Genomic DNA, 20,804 nt, shown 5'->3' on the forward strand with positions numbered 1-20,804 from the left:
TTTTCTGGAACAGAGACACACATTTTTTTCCTGGCTGACAATAAATTCCCAAATGCGAATTGGCAATCTGGGTGCATTGCTTTGGAAAAGCAAAGTCTTTTTGGATGACTTAATAATTACATTCGCATTAATAAATCGATTTTTGCTCGTGATCGGTGTGCACATATCGGCTTGATGCAATATGTGTTAAAGAGTTACAGAGTTTAGAGATAGTGGAAATTTATTGGACACATTTTGCTGGATTCTCACAGAATCTTCTGATCTTACATGAAATGCAGCAAGAATCAGAAAGCATGTGTGCGAAACTGACTGCAAGAATTGGTGCTTGATATGAGTGACAAGGCTGATTATTTCATGTTTACCGACTCCTCATTACGTTTGTTTACTCTGATGAAGGCATGAGCTGAAATATTGAGTGCTGTTTTTCGCTGCTGTTTAAAACAAGGTTATTTAAAAAGAAAAAAAATATACACAGTGGGTCATGTGCTCCTGCTGGATAAAATATAATACCAGCGACAAAAACATACTAAGGAGTGACTAATTAAAACAACTTGATAAGACACTGAAAATAGTACCAGTGAAAACATCAAGGTTATGTTGCTGTGTGTTTACATGTTTCTGTAGAAGCTAAGAAGTGACAACCCTCAAGACTGAACTCTGTTTCTATGTAGTATTATTATTCAAACATAGGCTCACTGTAGCTCACGCATAGTATTAACACTCTAAATTTAATCAAAATTAGCCTGAAGGTAAAAATAAAACATACACCAGCTTCAGTTCTCCTTCCCTGTCTTCACATCTGCTGCTTTTAAAAAAACACATTAAGCAATTGTATAAAGTGATTAATGTAGCCTCCATATGTGATATGTACAGTGGCATATTTTTTTCTGTACACAACCTCTGTACACAACCACAATGGGCTTGAAATGAGGCAATCAAAATGTGACCAGCTATAATTCAAGGGGTTTGAATATTGGGTTATCTATTTGGAAAATACAGACACTTTCCCCTGATTTTTACAATCTCAAAAGACAGTTGACTGTAAGGCAGTTCTGTGGTCAGGTGTCCTTTGCCATTTCCTAAATAGATTAAGGAAACAAAAAGTCTTGAGTTGACTTCCAATTGCTGAATTTGCATTTAGTAGCTGCTCACGGGATCTCTCAGTATGTGGCCCCGAGTGACATTAAAGGGCATCATTACAGTTAAAAAATAAAAATATAAAATGAACAGTAGCACCACAAAGGCCTTGAAGAGCACAGAAAGAAACCTGAAAATACATAGTTGCGGAATTATTTTTGTGGTAAGGAAACGAAAAAGCCTTCACCATATCTAGCCAGTCTAATGCTCTCCAGGAGTTATGACTGTTCAAGTCTACAATCAAGATGGCTTCAGGAGTGTAAAGCTGAGGGCAATGCTTCAAGATGCACTAAGATTAGAAAGCTTGCCCAGTTTGAGACCAAGAATAATTGCACACAAAATTTCTTTAAGCTGCTAAGCATGGTTGTGCAGTGGTGGTTAGCACCATCGCCTCACAGAAAGAGGGTCCAGCGTTTGAATTTACTAGTGCATGTTCTGCCTGTGCTTGAATAGGTTCTCCTCAGGTACTCCTCCCCAAGTCTAAAGACATGCATGTTAGGTTAAATAGTGATTCTAAGTTAGTTCTCTCTGTGTTATCCCTGCAATAGAAAAACCTGCCCAAGGTCTGTTTTCACCCCATGACAGCAGGTGTAGGCTGCAGCCCCCCTGGAACCCTGAATTGGATAACCAGAAAAAGATGGATGGATTCCCTCAAACTAGGCCTTGTGAATGAAATTAATCACATATTAACTGATGGTTATTAGGCAAAATAATAATAGTAATAGCAATAATAATAATAATAATAATAATAATAATAATAATAATAATAATAATAATAATAATAATAAATTAAAAAATGTCTCTTTATTGCACACACCACAAAATTAGTTAAACCCAGTGGAAAGTGTTTTTAAATCCGAAATGCTACATGGCCTAAAGCTGAAATTCCTCATTGTCAATTAAATCTAATTCATTTTAAACCCATTGAAGTGGAGGTTTTAAAAAAGAATGTATTCAGATAACTGTTCATATACAGTATCTGATCCGAATAGATTTCCAATGTTACTTCAGTATCAATCACTGAATAAGTCTCGGAGCTTTCAATAAAATGGCCTTTAAATATTTCGTGTATTGTAAAGGCAAGAGCCTGTTGTTTCTGACATGCAGGTTCAACTAGCCAAACTAGCGCTAATCTGTCTGTTCGTTTCATAAAGTGCAGCAGACAGCCCGGGCTAACAAAACGAGGAGCCGTTGGCTAAAAAGCTAAATAAATAAACAATGACTCTACTTCCTAACTAGTTAGACTTCTGAGGGTTCTAGTATGTAAATACACAACATTAAATAAACAGCGTTTCAAATTACCTTTACAGAGATTCTTTTGCCCCCCGTTGAACCGCCCAACACTTCACTATTCGGGATACCCAAGGCTACATAAGCATGCGCACCGCGGCGCACGTCACGGGCGTGACGTCAACGCGCTCCAATTCAAACTTCAGGAAACGAAAGTGTCGTTTAAAAACGGTCTCGCCACAAAACAGACAATATTTAGTGGATAACTTCCGTCTCCGTGTTCTATTTGTAAGTATTAAATATTTAAATATTTTCTTTGGTTGTGTGTGCATGCCTATAACGTTTGTTTTCAACACTACATGTACGACAGAAAAAATAATATTACGTTAATTTGTGTTTGCTAGCTGCCATTGACATGCGCACGAGAATTGGTAGTGTAATCAGCTGTCATGTTTTTATTTTATTTTTCTCATGTTTAATTAGCATGAAAGAATTTTCTTTTCTTGGCACTATGCAAGGTAAATGTGAGGAATTAAACCTATTCCAATATTTCAATAAATGAAATTGAAAAAAAATGTAGGAAATGTTGATGTTCATTGAAAGCACGACGGGTGTGTCGATTTTGACTCAACTCGCTTTTGTAAATTTATTATTAATAGTCAGTTCCACTTCTGTCTCTGTTTTTCATTTCGCTGTGTTCATAGCTGAGGGTGTGTTTTGAGCTGCTCTTCACTTGGAGTGCTTGCACGAAATTCTTTGATTCAAATTAAACTGCATACCTTCTGGTGGATTCAACACCAGCACAGTCACTTTACTTTTCTTCCCAGAGCACTGCACTTAGTAACAACAGAAGCAGCCATGACATCTAAAAGTGCCAAAGAGACCATAGTTGCCAAGTTGGGTTTCAAATCCAGCAGCCCTGGCTCCAAGGCTGAGGCAGAGCTGGAAAAAGTCAAGAAAGAAAATGCTCACCTGAGAAAAAAGATTGATGACCTGGCCAAACGGCACATCAAACCGCCCGATGCGGACAAAAGCAAGCTGCTGGAGGTAAAAGGAAATCTTGGCTTTCTCAGTAACATTAAGCACCTGTAGCACTTCCTTGTTTTTTTTATATATATGTGTGTCTAATATTGGTTGTTTCAGAGGATTCTTTCCCTCGAGACCTTGAGAGAGAGGAACAACCAGCAGTTGCTGGTGAAAGAGCAGGAGCTGGAAACTCTGAGACAGCAGCTGTCAGCTAAAGGAGGAGAGGTACACACAACACCTCTCTACAGAAATACACAGTTAAAAATCACATATCCAGTCGACTCTTATAGCTCTATCCATCAAGAAGTCCTCTGTGAACGTGGTCAGATAGTTGGACACTTTTCTGCTCAGAATGACAAGATAGACTTGCAGCTGTATCTTTGAGAGTACTCGACTTTTCAAGATATGTTGCATTCGTGGCATTGTATTGGTGGCATATGTATTGCTAGCAGCAGACAACTGTCAAAAAGAGAGAGGAAAAAAACTGTACTAGAATTCCAGTAAGCTGCCACAAAAACAGTTGGGGGGAAATGGCTTCTATCTCATCTTGACAGCAGCTCAGCAAAGTGAAGTTTTGACGACTAACAGAAACGGCATACTAACACATGGTGTTATGAGCTGTTCACTTGACTCATAAGCTATCTGTCTGCAGTGGGTCTTTTTGCGTGGATTAACATTCAAAACAAGTTACTGCTATGCTGTAGACTTTGCTCTTGTCTATTTTTGAAGTTCTGTTGGTGTTTAATTTGGGCTAGCTGGAATAACTAAACATGGAAATGACACACTCTGACAAATAGAATATCAATATTTTATGTAACCCAGACATTAATCACATTTGCCTTGCGGTTGTTAACCTTCATTAAGAAATGCACTTTAAAAAAAAAAAAAAAAGAAGGAAAGAAAGAAATTGGAGCTGCTGTGTGGACCAGCCAGCTGTGCTATGTCAGTTGTGTGAAGGGGATAATTGCCTGGAAAACACAAACCATCCCTGCTTAAAGAGAATTGTGTTGTTTTGGCTACAGGTTGTTTTGGAGGCTAGTCAAGTTGTTGTTTGCTTCGTGTTGTTTTGTGTGCATTTCAGGTGGTGGCGTCGCTGCAAGCCCAGCTGGAGCAGCGGAGGAAAGAAGCAGAGCAGAGAGATGCGTTGTTCCAGAGTTTGTCACAGGAGACGGAGAATCTGAAAAACAAGCTGGCCACTGTTTCTGCCCGATGTCAGACTCTGGAAACCCAGGTGGCGGTAGTTTGATATTATAACCTCTGATTTTATTAGCCAGGGTCAGTGTCGCCTTTTACAAACGGCCAGTTGCCTTACTAATCTGTACTCTACTCTAGTTGTTTTTAAAATCTACTACTACAGTGGTATTCGTTTTATTACACTGATAAGCGCATACCACTGTCCCCTAAGGTAAGTCTTTGCAATGCTCAGAGAAACTGTAAAAAACAAAAAAACAACCCAGGAGCAACATCTCAGACTCTACAGCCCTCACTGAACTTGTTAAATTTTCAAGTTCACGATGACACTTCAGTCTTTTTCTAATTGTATGGCTTGCTTGGAAAGGTTTCCAGCAGAAAAGACTGTTCTCTCTAAAAGTAATATGGCAGCACAATTTAGTTTTGCAAAATTAGATCTGAGCAAATAACAAGACTTTGGAGGGACAAGACCAAATGCACAGCGCCACATTTGGTGAAAACCAAACGCAGCATATCAGCACAAACTCCTCGTATCAGCTGTCAAGCATGGTGATGGAGGGGTGATGATTTGGGCTTGTTTTGTAGTCACAGAGCCTGGGCGCTTTGCAGTGATCGAATTGACCATCTGTCTGACAGTTAAAGCTTGGCCTAGATTGGCTTACGCAGAAGAACAATAGTCCCAAATCTGCAACAGAATAGCTGTTCAGATACAGTGATGTAAGAGACTGATAAAGTTATGCAGAAAGCAATTACTTCAATCTTTTGCTGCAAAATGTGGTTCTACAAGCTACTTAATCGCAAGTTCTATTCAGTTTTTCCCACACAGTGTTTCTACATTTTGGCTTCCTTTTTGTTAAATAAATACACGGTGTAAATATATCACATCTTGTTTTTTATCTGAGGCTTTTTAAAAATGTAGAACTTGACAAGAACCTAACTTTTTTTTTAATTGTCTTAATTTGTAAAACCCAACATGCACTTTTTTTTTTTTTACTGTGACTGAATGCATTTATGAGTACGCCTTGGCTAGCACAAATCATTTTATTTGAGTGTGAAGAAAAAGAGAAAAACTTGAGGAAAAAGTTGCACCCTCTTTGTCAGAAATCGCCAAGGAACAGAGTTGCTTGAGTAGTTATATCCCTTCCTCTGACAGCAAATTTTCCCCCTGGTCTCGGATTAAATCCTGCAACAGCTTCCTGTCCTCTGCCTCCCATTCTAATATCCTCCTCTGATTTATTTTTTCCCTTCTTTTGTATCTATAGTGCTGATGCATTAGAGCTATTTCTTCTGTTTTGTAACAATCTGGTCAAATTAAATTCAGTTTTAGCTGTTGCTTGACTTGTGTTACAAAACTGGAGGCTGACTAAAAGTAAAATATAAGTGTAATATTTGCTCATGATAAGGCATTTGTTTTGATCAGAGGTTGATGCACCTTAGACTTTCCCTCACATTTCACCAGAAGCTTTTTCTCTTCTTTTATTTATTTATTTTTCTTCAATAACTACTTCATGAGATGAGGTTTGTTTGAAAATCCAAGTGCAGCTGTTTATTTGTCCATTAGGTGGCACTGTGTGACCTCCAATTATATTCTTCATCATCTGACATTAGCTGCAGCAGATTTACTAATTTGTTCTAATGAAAGTCTCAAATTACACATTGCTTATAATGAAAATGTTTTTCCCTTTGTCTTCTTTGCCAGCTATTAACACCCCTGGCAGTATCACAGCCTTTACAATAGTGTCATGAAAGACAAAATAGCATCTTTGTTCAAATAACACTTTGACTAAAGCATCAGATGATTCATATTCAGCAGTGTGAGAGCCTTCAGTGAATCTGCAGGTGCCACTTCCCTTGTCACTGTAGGCTCTTAAAGGTAGCCCTTTGATGCTTTGAGTGCAGCAGGTCCTGCTGCCCATCAGGATTCCTCTTGGCTTCTGAAGAGGCTTTGGTGGCAAAAATCACAAGTAGGGACTTGAGGAAGACTCAGTCATGTCATATCTCCCTTTATGGACAAAAGTACCTTTCTGGAGGTGGGGGTGCTGAAGCCCTGCTCATAGTACTACAAACATAAAAATCAATTCAGCCTGTGTTTTAAATGGAGTTCACCCGCAGTATATTTTATCAAACTCCTGCTGTTTTAATCATAATCCGTTACACACAGACACACACACACACACACACAGAAAACATTATTCAGTGATGTACAAAACAGCACTATCACAAAATTTATTTTTTATCTCCTTGCTCTCCATTGTGGGTCAAATATTACTCAAAATCAAAAGTAGTTTTCTGTTTCTTTTTTTTTTTTACAAGAAGCCCAGAGATTTCTTATTTCTTTCTTCTTCTTTTTTTTCCTTTTTTGTTACTCATGAAGGTCACCAGAAGGGTTGTAATGCTGGTTGAATGTAAATGGTCTTAGATTGTTTTTATACTGTTTCAAGTCTAACTTGAGTCCAAGGCTGGAAAGCATTACAGTGCAATACTTGAATCACTTGATATGTGGGAGGAGTAGTTGGTACTTGTTGCCTTTGTAGTCTTTTAATGCAGAGCTCTATGGATTTTTATTTTATTTTTTTTAATTCTTATGTCTTAATATCTTCAAGGTTATGTTTTGTGTTTTTTACAGCAATATTCTCCACTTCGTTTAGCAGGTTTTACATTACTAGATATAATCTGACCATGCCACCTATTTCTCTTCTTCTTGAATTTGAAAAAGCTGTTAGTGGGCATAGTTTATGGGCTGCACATTCAAATCCATCACATTGCTCACAGAGCTTTAGCACAGAGATGATCATTTAGATGCATACTCCAACAGCGCTGTGAAGGTTTTATAGGAGCTGCTGGTGGGATCGGCCATGTAGGCATCAGAGTTAGGGTGACAGAATTAGGAGATGACTGTGTCTCTAGCGATGAATAGAATTTGCGCCAGATTTGATATACTCGTCTCTCACATGGATCTATTAAAACCAGTGCTTGTGCTGATAATTTGCGATAGTGTTTTTCTTTTCATTGTCATTTAGAAGATGGAAAAACCTAAACCCGCTACACCTTTGTTGTCTCAACCTTGTATAACCTGAAGTTTTTAGTGTCTGAGTATTTGCCCTTGAAGCTGGATAAACAGAATAACAAAAATGCAGCACATACAACTCAGCTGACCTGCAGTACTATAAAACCAGAGGATGCTCTGAGAGTGCATCCTTCTGTTTTCCCTTCCTCTGCATGCTGCAACTCTCCACCAAGTTTCATTGTCTTCGGTTTTTGTGCAATCTCCTGGCAAATGGACAGACAAACAAGCTGCAATCATCACGTGATTTGGTTCTTGTATTGCTGGAGGAATGACAGGGTCTCTTTATTTTCTGAGAGCTTTGGCTGCCTTGACTTGAGCCACTTTTTTAAAATTCACCTTTAAGACTCTGCTATGTCCAGAACAATTATAGTAAAAGGAAGGCACAGGTGCAGACAGCAGCTCCACAGCTCGGATGCATATTGCATGGACCTTTTATTATTAGGATTTGCTAATACAAATGAAACCCAATCTTTTCTTAATAAAAGTATTAATTTTTTTATGATGGCTAGATCAGATATAAGTGTTGATGCTAATGCTACATAAATCCAACTCGAGTGAACCTAAAGATGTTTTCTCTTTTCAGAATGGACAGGCACCTGCTGCAGACCTCGTAATGATACAAGATCAACTGAAAGATGTGAGTCCAGCAAGATGATGTTCACCTATTTGTAACCGTATCATCTGTATCCTGCTACCGAATGATGTGCTCATGAATTTGAGCAGCTGAAAAGTTCACATATAGTGTGTAAGATGCAGTTTGTCATTGTAGGCTGTGTCTCTCTCCCTACCAGGCTCTGGAGAAGAACCAGCAGTGGCTGGTGTACGATCAGCAGAGAGAGGCCTATGTGCAGTCTGTCCTGGCCCGTACTTTAGAGCTGGAGCAGCAGCTGGCTCAGGCAAAGCAGCAACAAACCAAACAAGAGGCCAGTCCAGAGGGTAGGAAGTGTGGGGGGAACTGAATTGGCTTTGCTCACTATTCCCTTATTATTCACAACAATCATACAGTAAATGGAAAATTTTCTTTTGGCCTAACAAGCAGCTTTTTTTGAGACACATATGGCATGGAAAGTGAAGGGGGCAAGCCAGGAAAATGAATGTACTTTGGAGATTTTTGTTTTTAAGTTAAATAAAATGCAGCAACAGGCTTTGAATTAGAAAAGAATTTAATGGGTAATAATGTCGGAATAAAAATGTGTTCAAATCCAGTAGCAGTCAGGATTGAGCTTTCCATACAGCTTTCACAAAGATAATCCTAACATTTTCACTGCAAATAATGTTTTTATTAGCTTCTTCGTTTGCTTACTAACACTTCTTGTCTCAGCTCCTGCCAACTTGGCAGATCCAGAAAAGCATTCTCAGCTGAAAAGCCAATATGACCACTTGGTGTCTGGGATGCAGAAAGACCTGGAGAGCCAAAAAGAGCAGGTTACCAGAGCCAGACAGGAGCTCGGTGTCCATCGGGAGCAGGTAAATGCCAAACAGATTTCACGTAATCACCATTTACTCATTTTGATTAACAACTTTGCCAGCTTGCCCCCCTTTCTTTATATATTCTCCATGTTGTGGCTTGTGCTGCTCATGCTGATAATTCTTTCAGTCTCTATCAAACAATGTGCAAATTCACATCTATTTAAAAGAAAGCAATTGGGCTAGTTTCACTGAGCATTTCTTGAATTCAGATGTCTTTGTAATTGAGCTAAAGCATTCCTTTAAAGAACGAAGAAGGTGAAATGTGTAAAATATCCTACAATTTGCCTTGTCCGCACCTGGTAGGCCTTGAAAGCTCAGGCTGAGCTGCACTCTCAGCGGGAGCAGGTCACCAGGGTTCAGGAGGAGATGTTGGCACTGCAGAGGAAGTACGACGACAAGTGCAAAGAGCTGGAGGAGGCAAAGATGGATCTGCAGGCAGAGCGACTTAGCAACAGGTAAAGAAAGTCCTAGCACCTAACTAAAGCGGATGTGGCCAAACTAAAAGTTAAATGGGACACTTCCTTTGAATAAACAGTTGGTTGATTTATTTATGGATTCCAACTGGCTTTGCAACTTATGCAAAAGAAGAAGAATACAGAGGGGAGACACTGAAAAGCCTTTAAGAATCCACACATAGTGACTGTTAATGGCTTTAACTGCTGTAAAGCACTACAAATATGAATATTGCTGATACTTCTATGGAATAAATAAACCATTCATCTAGACATGCAGTCTGTGAGGAGAGAAAGGTGTCGTCTGAGCGTGCAGACAGAATGAGGGTGGAACTGGAGAATATGGATATCAGATTGGAGGAGGAGAAGAAGAGATCTGCTGAGCTTCTATTGCAGGTGAGATTCCCATTCAGTGTCTTGTCTCCTTTAGTCACTATTCAATAATATTTATTTATTTATCAAAGTCTTTCTTTCAAAACATTTGTAATGCTAAAAAAAGTCTGCATTCATAGGGTTGCATATAAAATGGAAAGACCTCATCCATTAGCAATTATATTTAATAAGTAAAGTGCAAGAGCACAATAGATGTACCAGCATATTTAAATAAAATACAGCTCCAGGGTTATCTGAAAAGAACTGAATGATAGCATGTGTGTTACTCTTTAATGGTGCTATACAAGTGTGTTTGCCTTGCCTTGATCATGTGCTTCACAGGTAAATATGCTGCAGAAGTCCCTCCTGAGCCAGAAGGAAGAGCAGAGAAGAATCGCAGCACTGGAGCAACAGGTAACACTCTGCGTTTACATTTTACCCAAATTGTTCCTATTGATAGAAATCTTTGTTTTGTAATTGAGTGTTGGATTTATTAAAACAAATATATAATCACTAGGAACTGTGAGAAGTCAAAAAAACTGAGATCAGTAATTACTGATTGCACAACCTTAATGTTCACCACCCACTTATGAGTGGAAAATCTGTCAGCACGGCCCTTCTGGGTAGTATGTGATGTGGAGTTGTAACAGTTTTGAGCAGTGTTTTTTAAGTGTTGCAATCCAAACTGTTCCCACTTGTGCTCTCTACTTCCTGTTTATTTCTGCCCCTCCTAAGATCCAACTCTCTGCCAAGGACTTTGAGAATGAAAAAATTGATCATCAGAGCATGCAGCACCAGTTACATAAGGTGCTGAAGGAGCTTCGCAAGGCCCGTGATCAGATTGCAAAGCTGGAATCTGCTGTAAGTGTTAGACTTTAATAATGGGGAAGAAATGTGATGGTTCTTGTTGAACACTGGCATTCAAGACTTCAGTCCCATTTTTGTATCCAATTAAAGCACCAGGGCTAAATGAATGTATTGTCATGTTTTGTGTTTCAGAAGCAGCCAAATGCTCGCTTTTCAGAGCCCAGCTCGTATAATAGCCTCGAGTTTGAGCGTCTCACTATTGAAAACCCTCTTGGCCCTACATCCCCATCTAAAGTCACCAACCTCCTGGACGAGAGTTTCCTGGAGTGCCCAAAGTGTCGGGCCCCTTATCCCACCAGTCGTCACAGGGAGCTGCTGACTCACATCGATTACTGCTTTGCGTAAGCTAACACATCAGTCTAGATGAGTGATTCTCAGTGTGCATGTCCGGACCTCCACTTAGTCAAAGGGGTAAAAACAAACACAAGAATCACTCTACAAGATTTCTGATTCATTCAGGAAATTTGTGTTTTTGAATCTAGGTAAAATAAAACAATGAACAGGCAGTTTTAGACACTGACTCTACAAACATAGCACTGATAACAGATTATAAGATATTTCTTAAAGTCACTGGAGACCACTTGCATTCGATCCTGTTCTTTTATGGCAAAGTTAGAAATACCGCCTTAATGATAATTTAACATAAATGTATAAAATATTCATTTATGTAAGAAATCATGGGACATATTGTGCATTATTTTCCAATAATGATGGGATCTATGGTGTCCATTTAAAAATGATTTTTTTTTTAAATTTTATAACTGTGTTTTGGCTTTTTTACTCTTTTTCTTTTTTTCATTCAATATCCAAACAGGTGCGAGACTTGAATGCTTGTGTAGATATGTTTTTTGTTTTGTTTTTTAAATGGAAGGGATTTGAAGGATATTCTTAACATGCAAATCACTCGAACATATACTCCAGCTCTTCTTGCAAGTAGAAAATCACCAAACATTTCCTCATTTACAGTAAAGAAAAAAAAAAAACCTTTAATACTCCATCCATATAGTTACATCTGGGGCCTCTCTGTTTAGATTTTGCTGTTTATTAAACTCTTGGTGAATTCAGTGTTGTTTTGGTGTGTATGTGTGTGTGTATATATCACAGTATTTATTGTTGTGTTTTTGTTTTTAATTGGTGAACTACTGTCTCTTTTCAGTGATTTAGTTTTATTTTGCTTCAGTATGTATCACCAGACAATGTTTTGCATTTGTAATGGCCTTCTTTGTATCGAGGGAATATTGTTAATATTATTTTGCATAAAAGTTTACAAGCCTGTCTAATATACTCCACTGATGAAACAGCTAAACGCACATTTTCTAAACTCCTCTTCTTTTCCCTCCATCATCAGCGGCAGCAGTAGTCGTGTTTCTTTTTGCCTGGCTTTATGCCATGTTATGTTACCTAATTAGCCATGTGTTTTCAGTTATGTCAGTGATGTTTATACGATTGCTAAAGCTTTTCTATGTTTAACATGTAAACAGCTGTGTAAAGTATCCCAAACCATGACCAAGTTTTTCTCCCAAAGCTGATCGCATACTTTTATTTGCCTGAACTGAACCAGACTTAAAATGTACAACAGTCGGGAGCTTATCTAGTCACATGTGGGTGGTTGTCCCTGTATTCTTTCCTGTTCAAGTGAAGCTCACTTCCATCTCCACCTTGACTTTTCAAGCCTGCGGCCATCTAAAGCTGGAATGAGATTGCATGAGTTAATTCCTTGTACTAAACTATTTATGGCAGGGATTACCAAAGGTCCTCCCGGTAGGGGGAAAAGTGGTTAAGGTGTCTATTCTAGCAGCCTTGGCAGTGTGACCAGTTGACATGAGACAAACACTGCTGTGCATCTTATATGTGGTTGTTTTGATTTGGGCTTGATCTCATAGAAGATCCAAGAGTCCAACTTTTATCAACAAGTTTACCTGTGTTTTTTATTTTAAACCTGATTTATTTTAATCATGTACACCAAAGTAGTTTTGCCATGATCTGTACTGTACTGTACAAAAAATGTGCAATAAAGATGTAAATCTCTTCCCAGCACATCCTCCCCTGTTTAGTTTTTCTTTCGTTTATTTAGTTGTTGATATTTTGGAGGGGTTCATATCAATCTATACTACAAGATCAGTTGTTTTCCAGACAAACTTTAACCTATGCAAATGTCAGCTAGCATGTTGCTATTTTGCATGTACAGTGTTCACAAAGCTTATCAGCTAAAGCAGGGCTTCTTGTGTTATTTCTTTTTATGGCAACTTCACTTGCAGAAGCATAAAGAAGTTCACACCCCATGCTTACTAATTTAGTAATTAGTACCCATTTTTAAAAAAAACAAAACAAAAAAAAACAAGATGGTAGCATCAATTTCTTGTTTTCCACAAAAATCATATTAAATAAACTGATGTTCACCTCTGATCAGAATGTGCAGTATGTGTAAATTATAAATATATTTCCCATTTTTCCATGCTAGTTGCTTAACAAACATGTAAGAAGCCATTGCTAGAAGCTTAATTTGTACCGTCGTGTTTTTTCCCTTTTGCTTTGTTTTGTTGTAGCACAATTATAAAAGATTTAAAAAAGCAAAAAATTCTACTTGGCTGTACTTTTGATGTGTTTTGTCTGACTGAATTCAAAAGCAACGACATGAATTCATTATTTGCGATCCAGGAACGTAGATAAATATTTAAAGGGCAATGAAGAATGAAGTGAGCCACAATGGTATGAATGTTTTATTTCAAAAACTGGATCAAGAAGCACACATCATACGAAGAAGAAACAACTTAACTGCTCTTTTATGACCCTATAAATATATAGCACATAAGCGAATGTGTATCTGTGCATGTATAGTTAAAAAACAATATCTCCTCGAGGACTGCAAGATACTGTGTGTTCGTTAAGAACACTGAACCAGTGTTTTCTTTATAATAGACATGGTGGTTCTTACCCAGAGCTGCAGTACTGCTAAAAATCCAGGTTAACAGATAATTGTTTGTCACATTGAGAGAGAGCTGATTGGTTGATTACATAATTCTGTCATTCTGATTGTTTTTTTTAATGGTACACATGAGAGAATATAGGTAGGGAACAACAACCATCTTTCCTTTTAATTTGAGATTGCAGCTATATAAATGTGACTGTTCATAGTTCAGTTTTGGTTAATTTTTAAAGAAGAATGTTCTGCTTTTTTATAATAGAGATGGTGACAGAAGAGGTGACTAAGCAGTGAAGATTCAATCCAAGATCAGCAAAGTGTCACTGTGGGTCAAGAGATGTGCCACTCTCACAGAAGCCTGCAACACAAGGGAGAGAAGTACCACTATTAACTATATGGTAGCTTAAACGTCTTTATCTCCTGCATGCATTAGTACTGAGCGTTTTATTTTCCTATATTTCTGAAAATATTGGCAATATAGGCTGGGCAGACACTGACCACAAGAATTTTCACCTTTTAATTTAGTCAATTATTCACTTGGTCTTTTACCCTATTGAATGACGGACTGATAAAAGCCATAGATCAAAGAATCAAAGCATAGTCAACCCACCGGTGTGTGCAACCCGTCTGTATTTGCCCAACAGACAGAGGTCTGTCTTCTTCTGGAGGACAACTGGCTGGTCTTCTGGCCTCAGGCCAGTTGGGTGACGAGAGAATATGAAGGAGTACCCATCTAGGCAAGTGCCATCAGCGTCCACTAGTCTGCAGGAGTAGTGGACTGCGTAGTTGTCATAGTCAGTGTCAATAACCCAGTGGTCATCATCTAAGAGCATGGAGAGTGTGGAGGAGACGGAACAGGAGAGGTTACTTTTGCAAAACCAAAATCATTTACAAATTTTCAACTTACATACTGAGAAAAACAAAAAACAACAAAGAAAGTATGAAGCCAAAATAACAGAAAAAAAAATATATGTATGTATGTATATTTTTTTCACTTTAAAAAAAACACTAAAGTAAAGATTTTTAATAATACTGCTGTTTGATCCAGTGGTGGATACTGATATTTTAGTGATTGCATCCCATGTCTAAACTTATTACTTAACCTCCTTTTTCTTTAATAACACAGTAAATACATAGTCATAGCCTGACATTAAAACTGAACTCAACAAAACACTATTCATTTTCCAGTGTCCGGGGTCACGAATTAAGTGCAGCAGTTGATAATTATGTTATATTATCAGTTGGCCTAAGGTCAAAACCCCCCCTTGGTTGTGACTATCAAGTAACAATTACAGTGTCTGGCCGTTCATTGTTGAAAGGATTTCTTTTTAAAGTCTGAATAAAGACAAATTTGATTCAACATGAAAGTTAAAGGTGCTTCATAACTTACTTCCTGTCTGCAAGTAGGATGCAGCTCCCCAGTACTTCATCTTAAACTTTGCAGGGTCAGCAGTCTCCTCGAATGTGGCAAACATGTGGGCACACATCTCCCAGTTGCTAGAGGTCAAACAGAGAGAATAAGTCATTACAAAAAAATGTGAGACAAAAAAAATCACATATTGCAAATTGCACACGTTCAAAGCAAAAGCCTCCACAGAACAGAGCCTACTTGAGGATGATGACTCTGCCCTGGGCGGTGGCAGTCATTTTGCCATCTTCTTCAATATTTATCTGGGCCACGATGTTGTCAAGCAAGAACAAGCCTTCTGGATCCTTCTTCCCTACAGCATACCATGTCCCTGCATACTACGAGTAGAAGAACACATTAAAGAAAAATCACAGTGGAATAGTACTGCTCAGAAATTATGTAAAACTTTTTTTTTTTAAATAACAACATAGTTAATATTTTTCAACTCACCCTAGTTTTGTCAAAATTCTGCATGACGTTGATGTTGGCTACCTGGCAGTCCTGTGCCCAGGACAGTGCCAGGAGAGAGAGGGCTACAACGTACCGAAGCATTCTACCTCCGAGGAAAGAAGAAGAGAAAGAAGGGCACAGACCACAGAAAGTTAGAGAAAAAAAGAAATACAGACGTGCACACTGCACTGCAAGTCCTCAAGACAAGCAGAATGTAATGAAACTCCAAAAAGTACTTCCACAGGGCTACAATAGTGTTTAAAAAATAAAAGCAATACCAGAAAAAATTAGATATCTTTAAATATTTGACTAAAAATGTAAAAGCAAAAAACCCCCAAAACAATCCATATGAGTGTGTACCTTGATACCACAAAGACTCCAAAGAAATCCTCTGATTTTCAGTCTGGACTGGCCTTAAATACGGCTGGCCAGTATTACATAATAACTTCTGGAGACCCAGAGCGCCCCTGCTTTCCCCACAGCGAGTTTGCCTTCCATTGGACAAACATTTACATAACCACAGACCCCACTCCTATTGATTTGTATTCTGCACATTTGGTGGACCACCCCTCCCAATCTCCACCACAATATCTGTTTTTTCACTTATTGCTAAAGGATTCCTATTTTTATCAATGCAATGACTGGTAGAACCAGGAAGATCAGATCTACATGTATATGTACACATGTTGCACACGCTGAGAAAACAGTTTGTCACCAGACCTGTATAGTTTTTCAAAGAACTAACAGCTCGTGTTTTCTCAGACTTGACTTTAATGAGTGAAATATTTTTTGTGTGGATAGATCCATGTTGTTTGTTTGAAGAAAAATCACAAAATTCTTTTTTTGAGGGGGGGGGCCTCTTTCTGTATTTGCCAAAGAAATCATAAAACACACTTTGACCAGCATCTGTGTTATTGCATCAGTTGTTTTCGTCTTCCAGCTCCGTGTTTGTGTAACTGGAGCTCAGAGTCCACACTCGGCAGAAAATAATCAATGTGAAATAAAGGTGATTACGTCTTTTCTAAAAGCAAAGTCTGGAGTTTCAAACGGAGGTCAATAATGATAGGAACTGTTAGCACAACATATATGGAAGCTGATCTTTATGTATTTTAACCTTTGGGATTAATCCATGTCAATGAAATCCAGAGCGCTTAATGCTGTCGATCATAGCTGAACACAAAAGAAGTTTATCGATCGGTTCTTGTGCTGAAGTAAGTGGATCATGCACAATCACCATCAGGCATGAACAATAGTGTGTTTCCCAAATGTTTCACGCTTGCATTATTTTGTTTTTTTTGAGGGGTTTGCACAGTTAAAATACACTTTGGCGTAAAAAAGAAATACGTACTCTACCCTCTAAGACAGGTCTGTTTTTCGTCTGCTGGGGCTTTTTCTTTTAAATACATTGATGCTGTTGTTTTTCACTAAGATCGTAAAACCAGTCTTCTGAGAGCTCGGCTGAATAAAGAAGAGCAAAAGTGAAGCCAAACATCTGCAGATTACATAACCAAAGAGCTGGCCAGCTGAAAAACAGGGCAATCACTCTTGAGTAGAAATAATAGCTCGTGGAATTTGGCCAGAGGTGCTGTAACATTTCACAATTGTGAACGCTGGCCAAGAACCTACATACATTGCACTGCCAGATTTGTCTGTGCGTTAAACATTTATTGTGTGCGGATGAATGGGAATGTAGTGCTTAAAGTAAGAGCGAGTTTCTTTTTTCTCATGGAAAAGTAAGTTAGTAAAAATCCCTGTATAAAGTTGGAACTTGAGTAAAACACCTCATGGCTACATCCACAGTCCCCATCTGAACTTTGGAGCTTTGAAGAGGGCAAAAGCACTGAACACGCGCCGATTGAATTTGGGTAAAGTGAGTAGTATGTCCCCTTGTAACATAATCCAATCAAATTCCACCCCTACCTGTGCCCTTAAGGGCCAAAATGTTGGACTGACATTGTCAAGAAGATGTATTGGATATACATTGTACAGATTTGATCATGATTACAAATCTCATCTTATCTCATCTTATCCAAATAGGTCAATCATTCACAACGATCCATTAAGTGCAGTGTTTTTTAATCATTAATCGACCTATTTAACAAAATACTTTCAACTTTCTTATGTTCCAATTACTGGCATTCATAATTATTTTATTGTATCTTTTTTTTATTGTTGTCTTTTCTGTTATTATTCTATTCCTCTACATATGTAAGTATATAAAGGATACTGAGCACAAAGACTGAAAAAGTCACTTGGATGAGTGAAGAAATGTTTCTCCCACTGAAAACGCTACGTCCAGATGCACAGAATCAACCTTTTGGGATATATAAAGGATAGTGCACATGGAGGTTGGGGGGAGAGGACACATTGTGTAACTAAGGTAAAATAAGTTCACATCTGTGAAGCTTAAGGTCCAAAAACACAATGATGTCAAACAATGAATGAATAATTATCGACACAAATCGGCTGTCTGCATTATTTATAAAATCATTCTGATTTTGCTACAAATTCGGTTCATGATTTATTTGTTATTGTTAATGTTACCATATGTGGACATTAACAAAAGTTAATAGTTAACATTACATTAAGAATATCATCTATGTGTGATATCATTAGGGTCTTTAGAAGTGGTAGTAAAAACACTCCCTGATCATGATATGCAGTTATGGTATCCAAATTTTATTAACATCAAGAATCTAATGTTAACCATGCCCCAGATTATATGGAGATACCACATAGACACATGCAAACACACAGGTCAATAGTCTGAGGAGTGAAAATGTGTCTGTAAAATAACAATATGACCTGGACTTTGGGCACAATTTGGCCGAAGACCCTTTAGATGATCCTTGTATGTAATTTTGATTAAATTCGAACTAATACTGTTTCGACACACAATGGATGCCACAAGCTCACAATAAAATAAAAGCTGTGACACATTCAGGACTCCTGAAGATACCTCATGTTAATCAAAACTGATTTAACTTTGAAAGTGTGACTTCATGTGTGACAGCTGAGCTGCCTGGTGTGTGCATAATTTGCCATGACTGATCCTTTTCTACATATAGGTTTATATTTAATAGAGGGCAAAATGGCAGCGCCATGGTTAGCACCAATGGATGAAGAACATTGAGAAGATCCTGGATTTGAATCCATCGAGCTGGTTGGGACCTTTCTGTGTGGCATTTGCATGTTCTCCCTGTATCTCTCCAGGTTCTCCAGCTTCCTCCCACAGTCCAAAACATGCTGTTGGGTTAATTGGTGATTATAAATTAGCTGCAGGTGTGAATGCTTTTCTGTCTCTCTGTGTTAGCCCTTATGATAGATGGGCAACTTGTCAAAGGGGTACACCACCTTTCGCCCTATGACATCTGGGATAGGCTCCAGCCAAAATGCAAACCTGAACTGAATAAAAAGTTGGATGGCTTTAATAGATAAAAATGTGCTTAAATGATAATCCGCTGTCAGTGCATACTGTCATGTCATGAAGAATGACTCCTTTAAACATAACTTTACCTCCCCATTGATATCTACTACTATCAGGAAGATCAAAAAGATTTGTTACAGTAGCATGCACTGCACATAAACACATCTCCTTATGTTTGCTAGTATGCATGGATCATGTAAAAGTAACAAACCATCACCTGAGTAGCGTGTGCTTGTTAATCAAAGGTGCAAAAATCTTACAAAAACGGAAATAAAAGAAAGGATAATGAATAAAATGAGGGAATATTTTTTTAAAAAATGTAAATGTATATTAGACTGAGAAATTTGTTGTGTTTGTATCCAGGAAGAAACAATCCCTAATAATGCCTATGCACCTGAGGCCTGTACTAGCTAGCTGCTTTCCGTCCATGCTGGTGGGCAGATAAAGTGTAATGGTTAGAAAATTTGTGTTTGGACATGCTTGATCTCACAGTGCTTCGTCTAACAAATGTGCAAATACGTTCCGACAGGGCCTGAATTATGTTGGTCAGTGTTATCAAACGTTCAGCTACTGAACTACTACTGAATGAATGGAATTGTAAAGAGATCAAAGTAATTGGTCCTTTTGTCCATAGTGTCATATCCTGAAAAGTATTCAAAACACACAAAATATAATAAAATGTTTTTTTATATTTGTAGAAAAAACATATGAACACACAACCAAGAAAATACCCATCTGATAACTTTTCAGTTAGAAAAATAGCTGATTTTCTGCCTGCCTATCCTTCCTCCTCCACACACTAGAAGCCAACCACCTCCTCCCGCTGTGAAATTGACTAGTCTAATTTATTTCCACAAACCCTGCTAAATCCGCACGCCCACACACACACCTTTTGTAGTTCTCACTTTTGATAGGCTTGTCTCCTTAATCCTTACAGCAGAAACAAAAATAAATAAGTTGAAAAAAAATGGGACGCTCCTTTTCTCAAAGGCCTGCCAGCAGCTAACCAGACAGTGGCGTTCGGTTAATAATAGCCAGCCATGGTTGTTTTGTACCCATCCAAGTCCAGCTAATTGGCCAATTTCCAGTTCCAGCACTGATGCCTCCACGAAGGTTTCATTAGAGCGCAGGTAGGCTGCCCACACACTGTGAGCTTTAAATAGACGATTATGGCCAGGGACACAATCACTGCCAGAGACTGATGCTATTTAAGTAAACTACTTCCTCCACTGTAGCAGCAACCACAATAACACAACAGGGACAAACCTAAAGCAAGGTTGGCTCGCTAGGAAAGCCCTCGATTTAATTCATAACTACAGTTAACAGTGACTGTACATTAGCCTGTAGCAGGGATTCCCAAAGTGTGGGCCGGGGCCCCCTGGTGGACTGCAGTAATAACATAAATTTAGTTCAAAACTACTTACTCAGTATGCACCGTTACATATTTACATAAATGTATTTATTTATATAAAAAGTGAATTAAAACTGGTAATAGGAGATGTTTAGTTTTTATATTACTCATTACTCTGACCTAGATTTATTGGAGTTTGTGTCCCAGTGGTCAGTGGTTCATGCATTGGCCTTAGCACTTTGCTCTGACTGGGTAGTATAGCTGGGCAGATCTATTTAAATATTGATAGTATCAATACCGATGCAGGTATTGGTATTAGAGTGATACTAGCGCAATAGTATCAATCAGTATAATAGGATACCAGTCTCTATCCTATTATTTCAGTATGTAGGCCACTGAATTGTGTTAAATTAATTATTTTGTTTGGAAATTA

General features: G+C 38.3%; 2 protein-coding genes across 2 annotated transcripts; one reads left to right on the plus strand and one right to left on the minus strand.

The window, feature by feature from the left end:
* The first annotated feature begins 2,584 nt into the window (after positions 1-2,584).
* On the plus strand, positions 2,585-11,310 carry cep55l (centrosomal protein 55 like). Its single transcript, XM_063482224.1, has 12 exons — positions 2,585-2,655; positions 3,195-3,414; positions 3,511-3,618; positions 4,475-4,624; positions 8,235-8,288; positions 8,443-8,585; positions 8,965-9,118; positions 9,425-9,576; positions 9,846-9,969; positions 10,288-10,359; positions 10,681-10,806; positions 10,945-11,310. Exons 2-12 carry the CDS (start codon positions 3,226-3,228, stop codon positions 11,155-11,157), a joined length of 1,485 nt encoding a protein of 494 aa, XP_063338294.1. The 5' UTR covers positions 2,585-2,655; positions 3,195-3,225; the 3' UTR covers positions 11,158-11,310.
* Positions 11,311-13,525: 2,215 nt separating this feature from the next.
* Positions 13,526-16,065, minus strand: rbp4 (retinol binding protein 4, plasma). The gene is made up of 6 exons (XM_063482005.1): positions 15,954-16,065; positions 15,594-15,696; positions 15,345-15,481; positions 15,126-15,232; positions 14,346-14,558; positions 13,526-14,093 (listed from the first exon to the last, which is right to left on the minus strand). Exons 2-6 carry the CDS (start codon positions 15,693-15,695, stop codon positions 14,056-14,058), a joined length of 597 nt encoding a protein of 198 aa, XP_063338075.1. The 5' UTR covers position 15,696; positions 15,954-16,065; the 3' UTR covers positions 13,526-14,055.
* Between the last annotated feature and the right edge of the window lie 4,739 nt (positions 16,066-20,804).

Source organism: Pelmatolapia mariae, linkage group LG8 (assembly GCF_036321145.2).
Source record: "Pelmatolapia mariae isolate MD_Pm_ZW linkage group LG8, Pm_UMD_F_2, whole genome shotgun sequence".
NCBI lineage: Eukaryota > Metazoa > Chordata > Actinopteri > Cichliformes > Cichlidae > Pelmatolapia > Pelmatolapia mariae.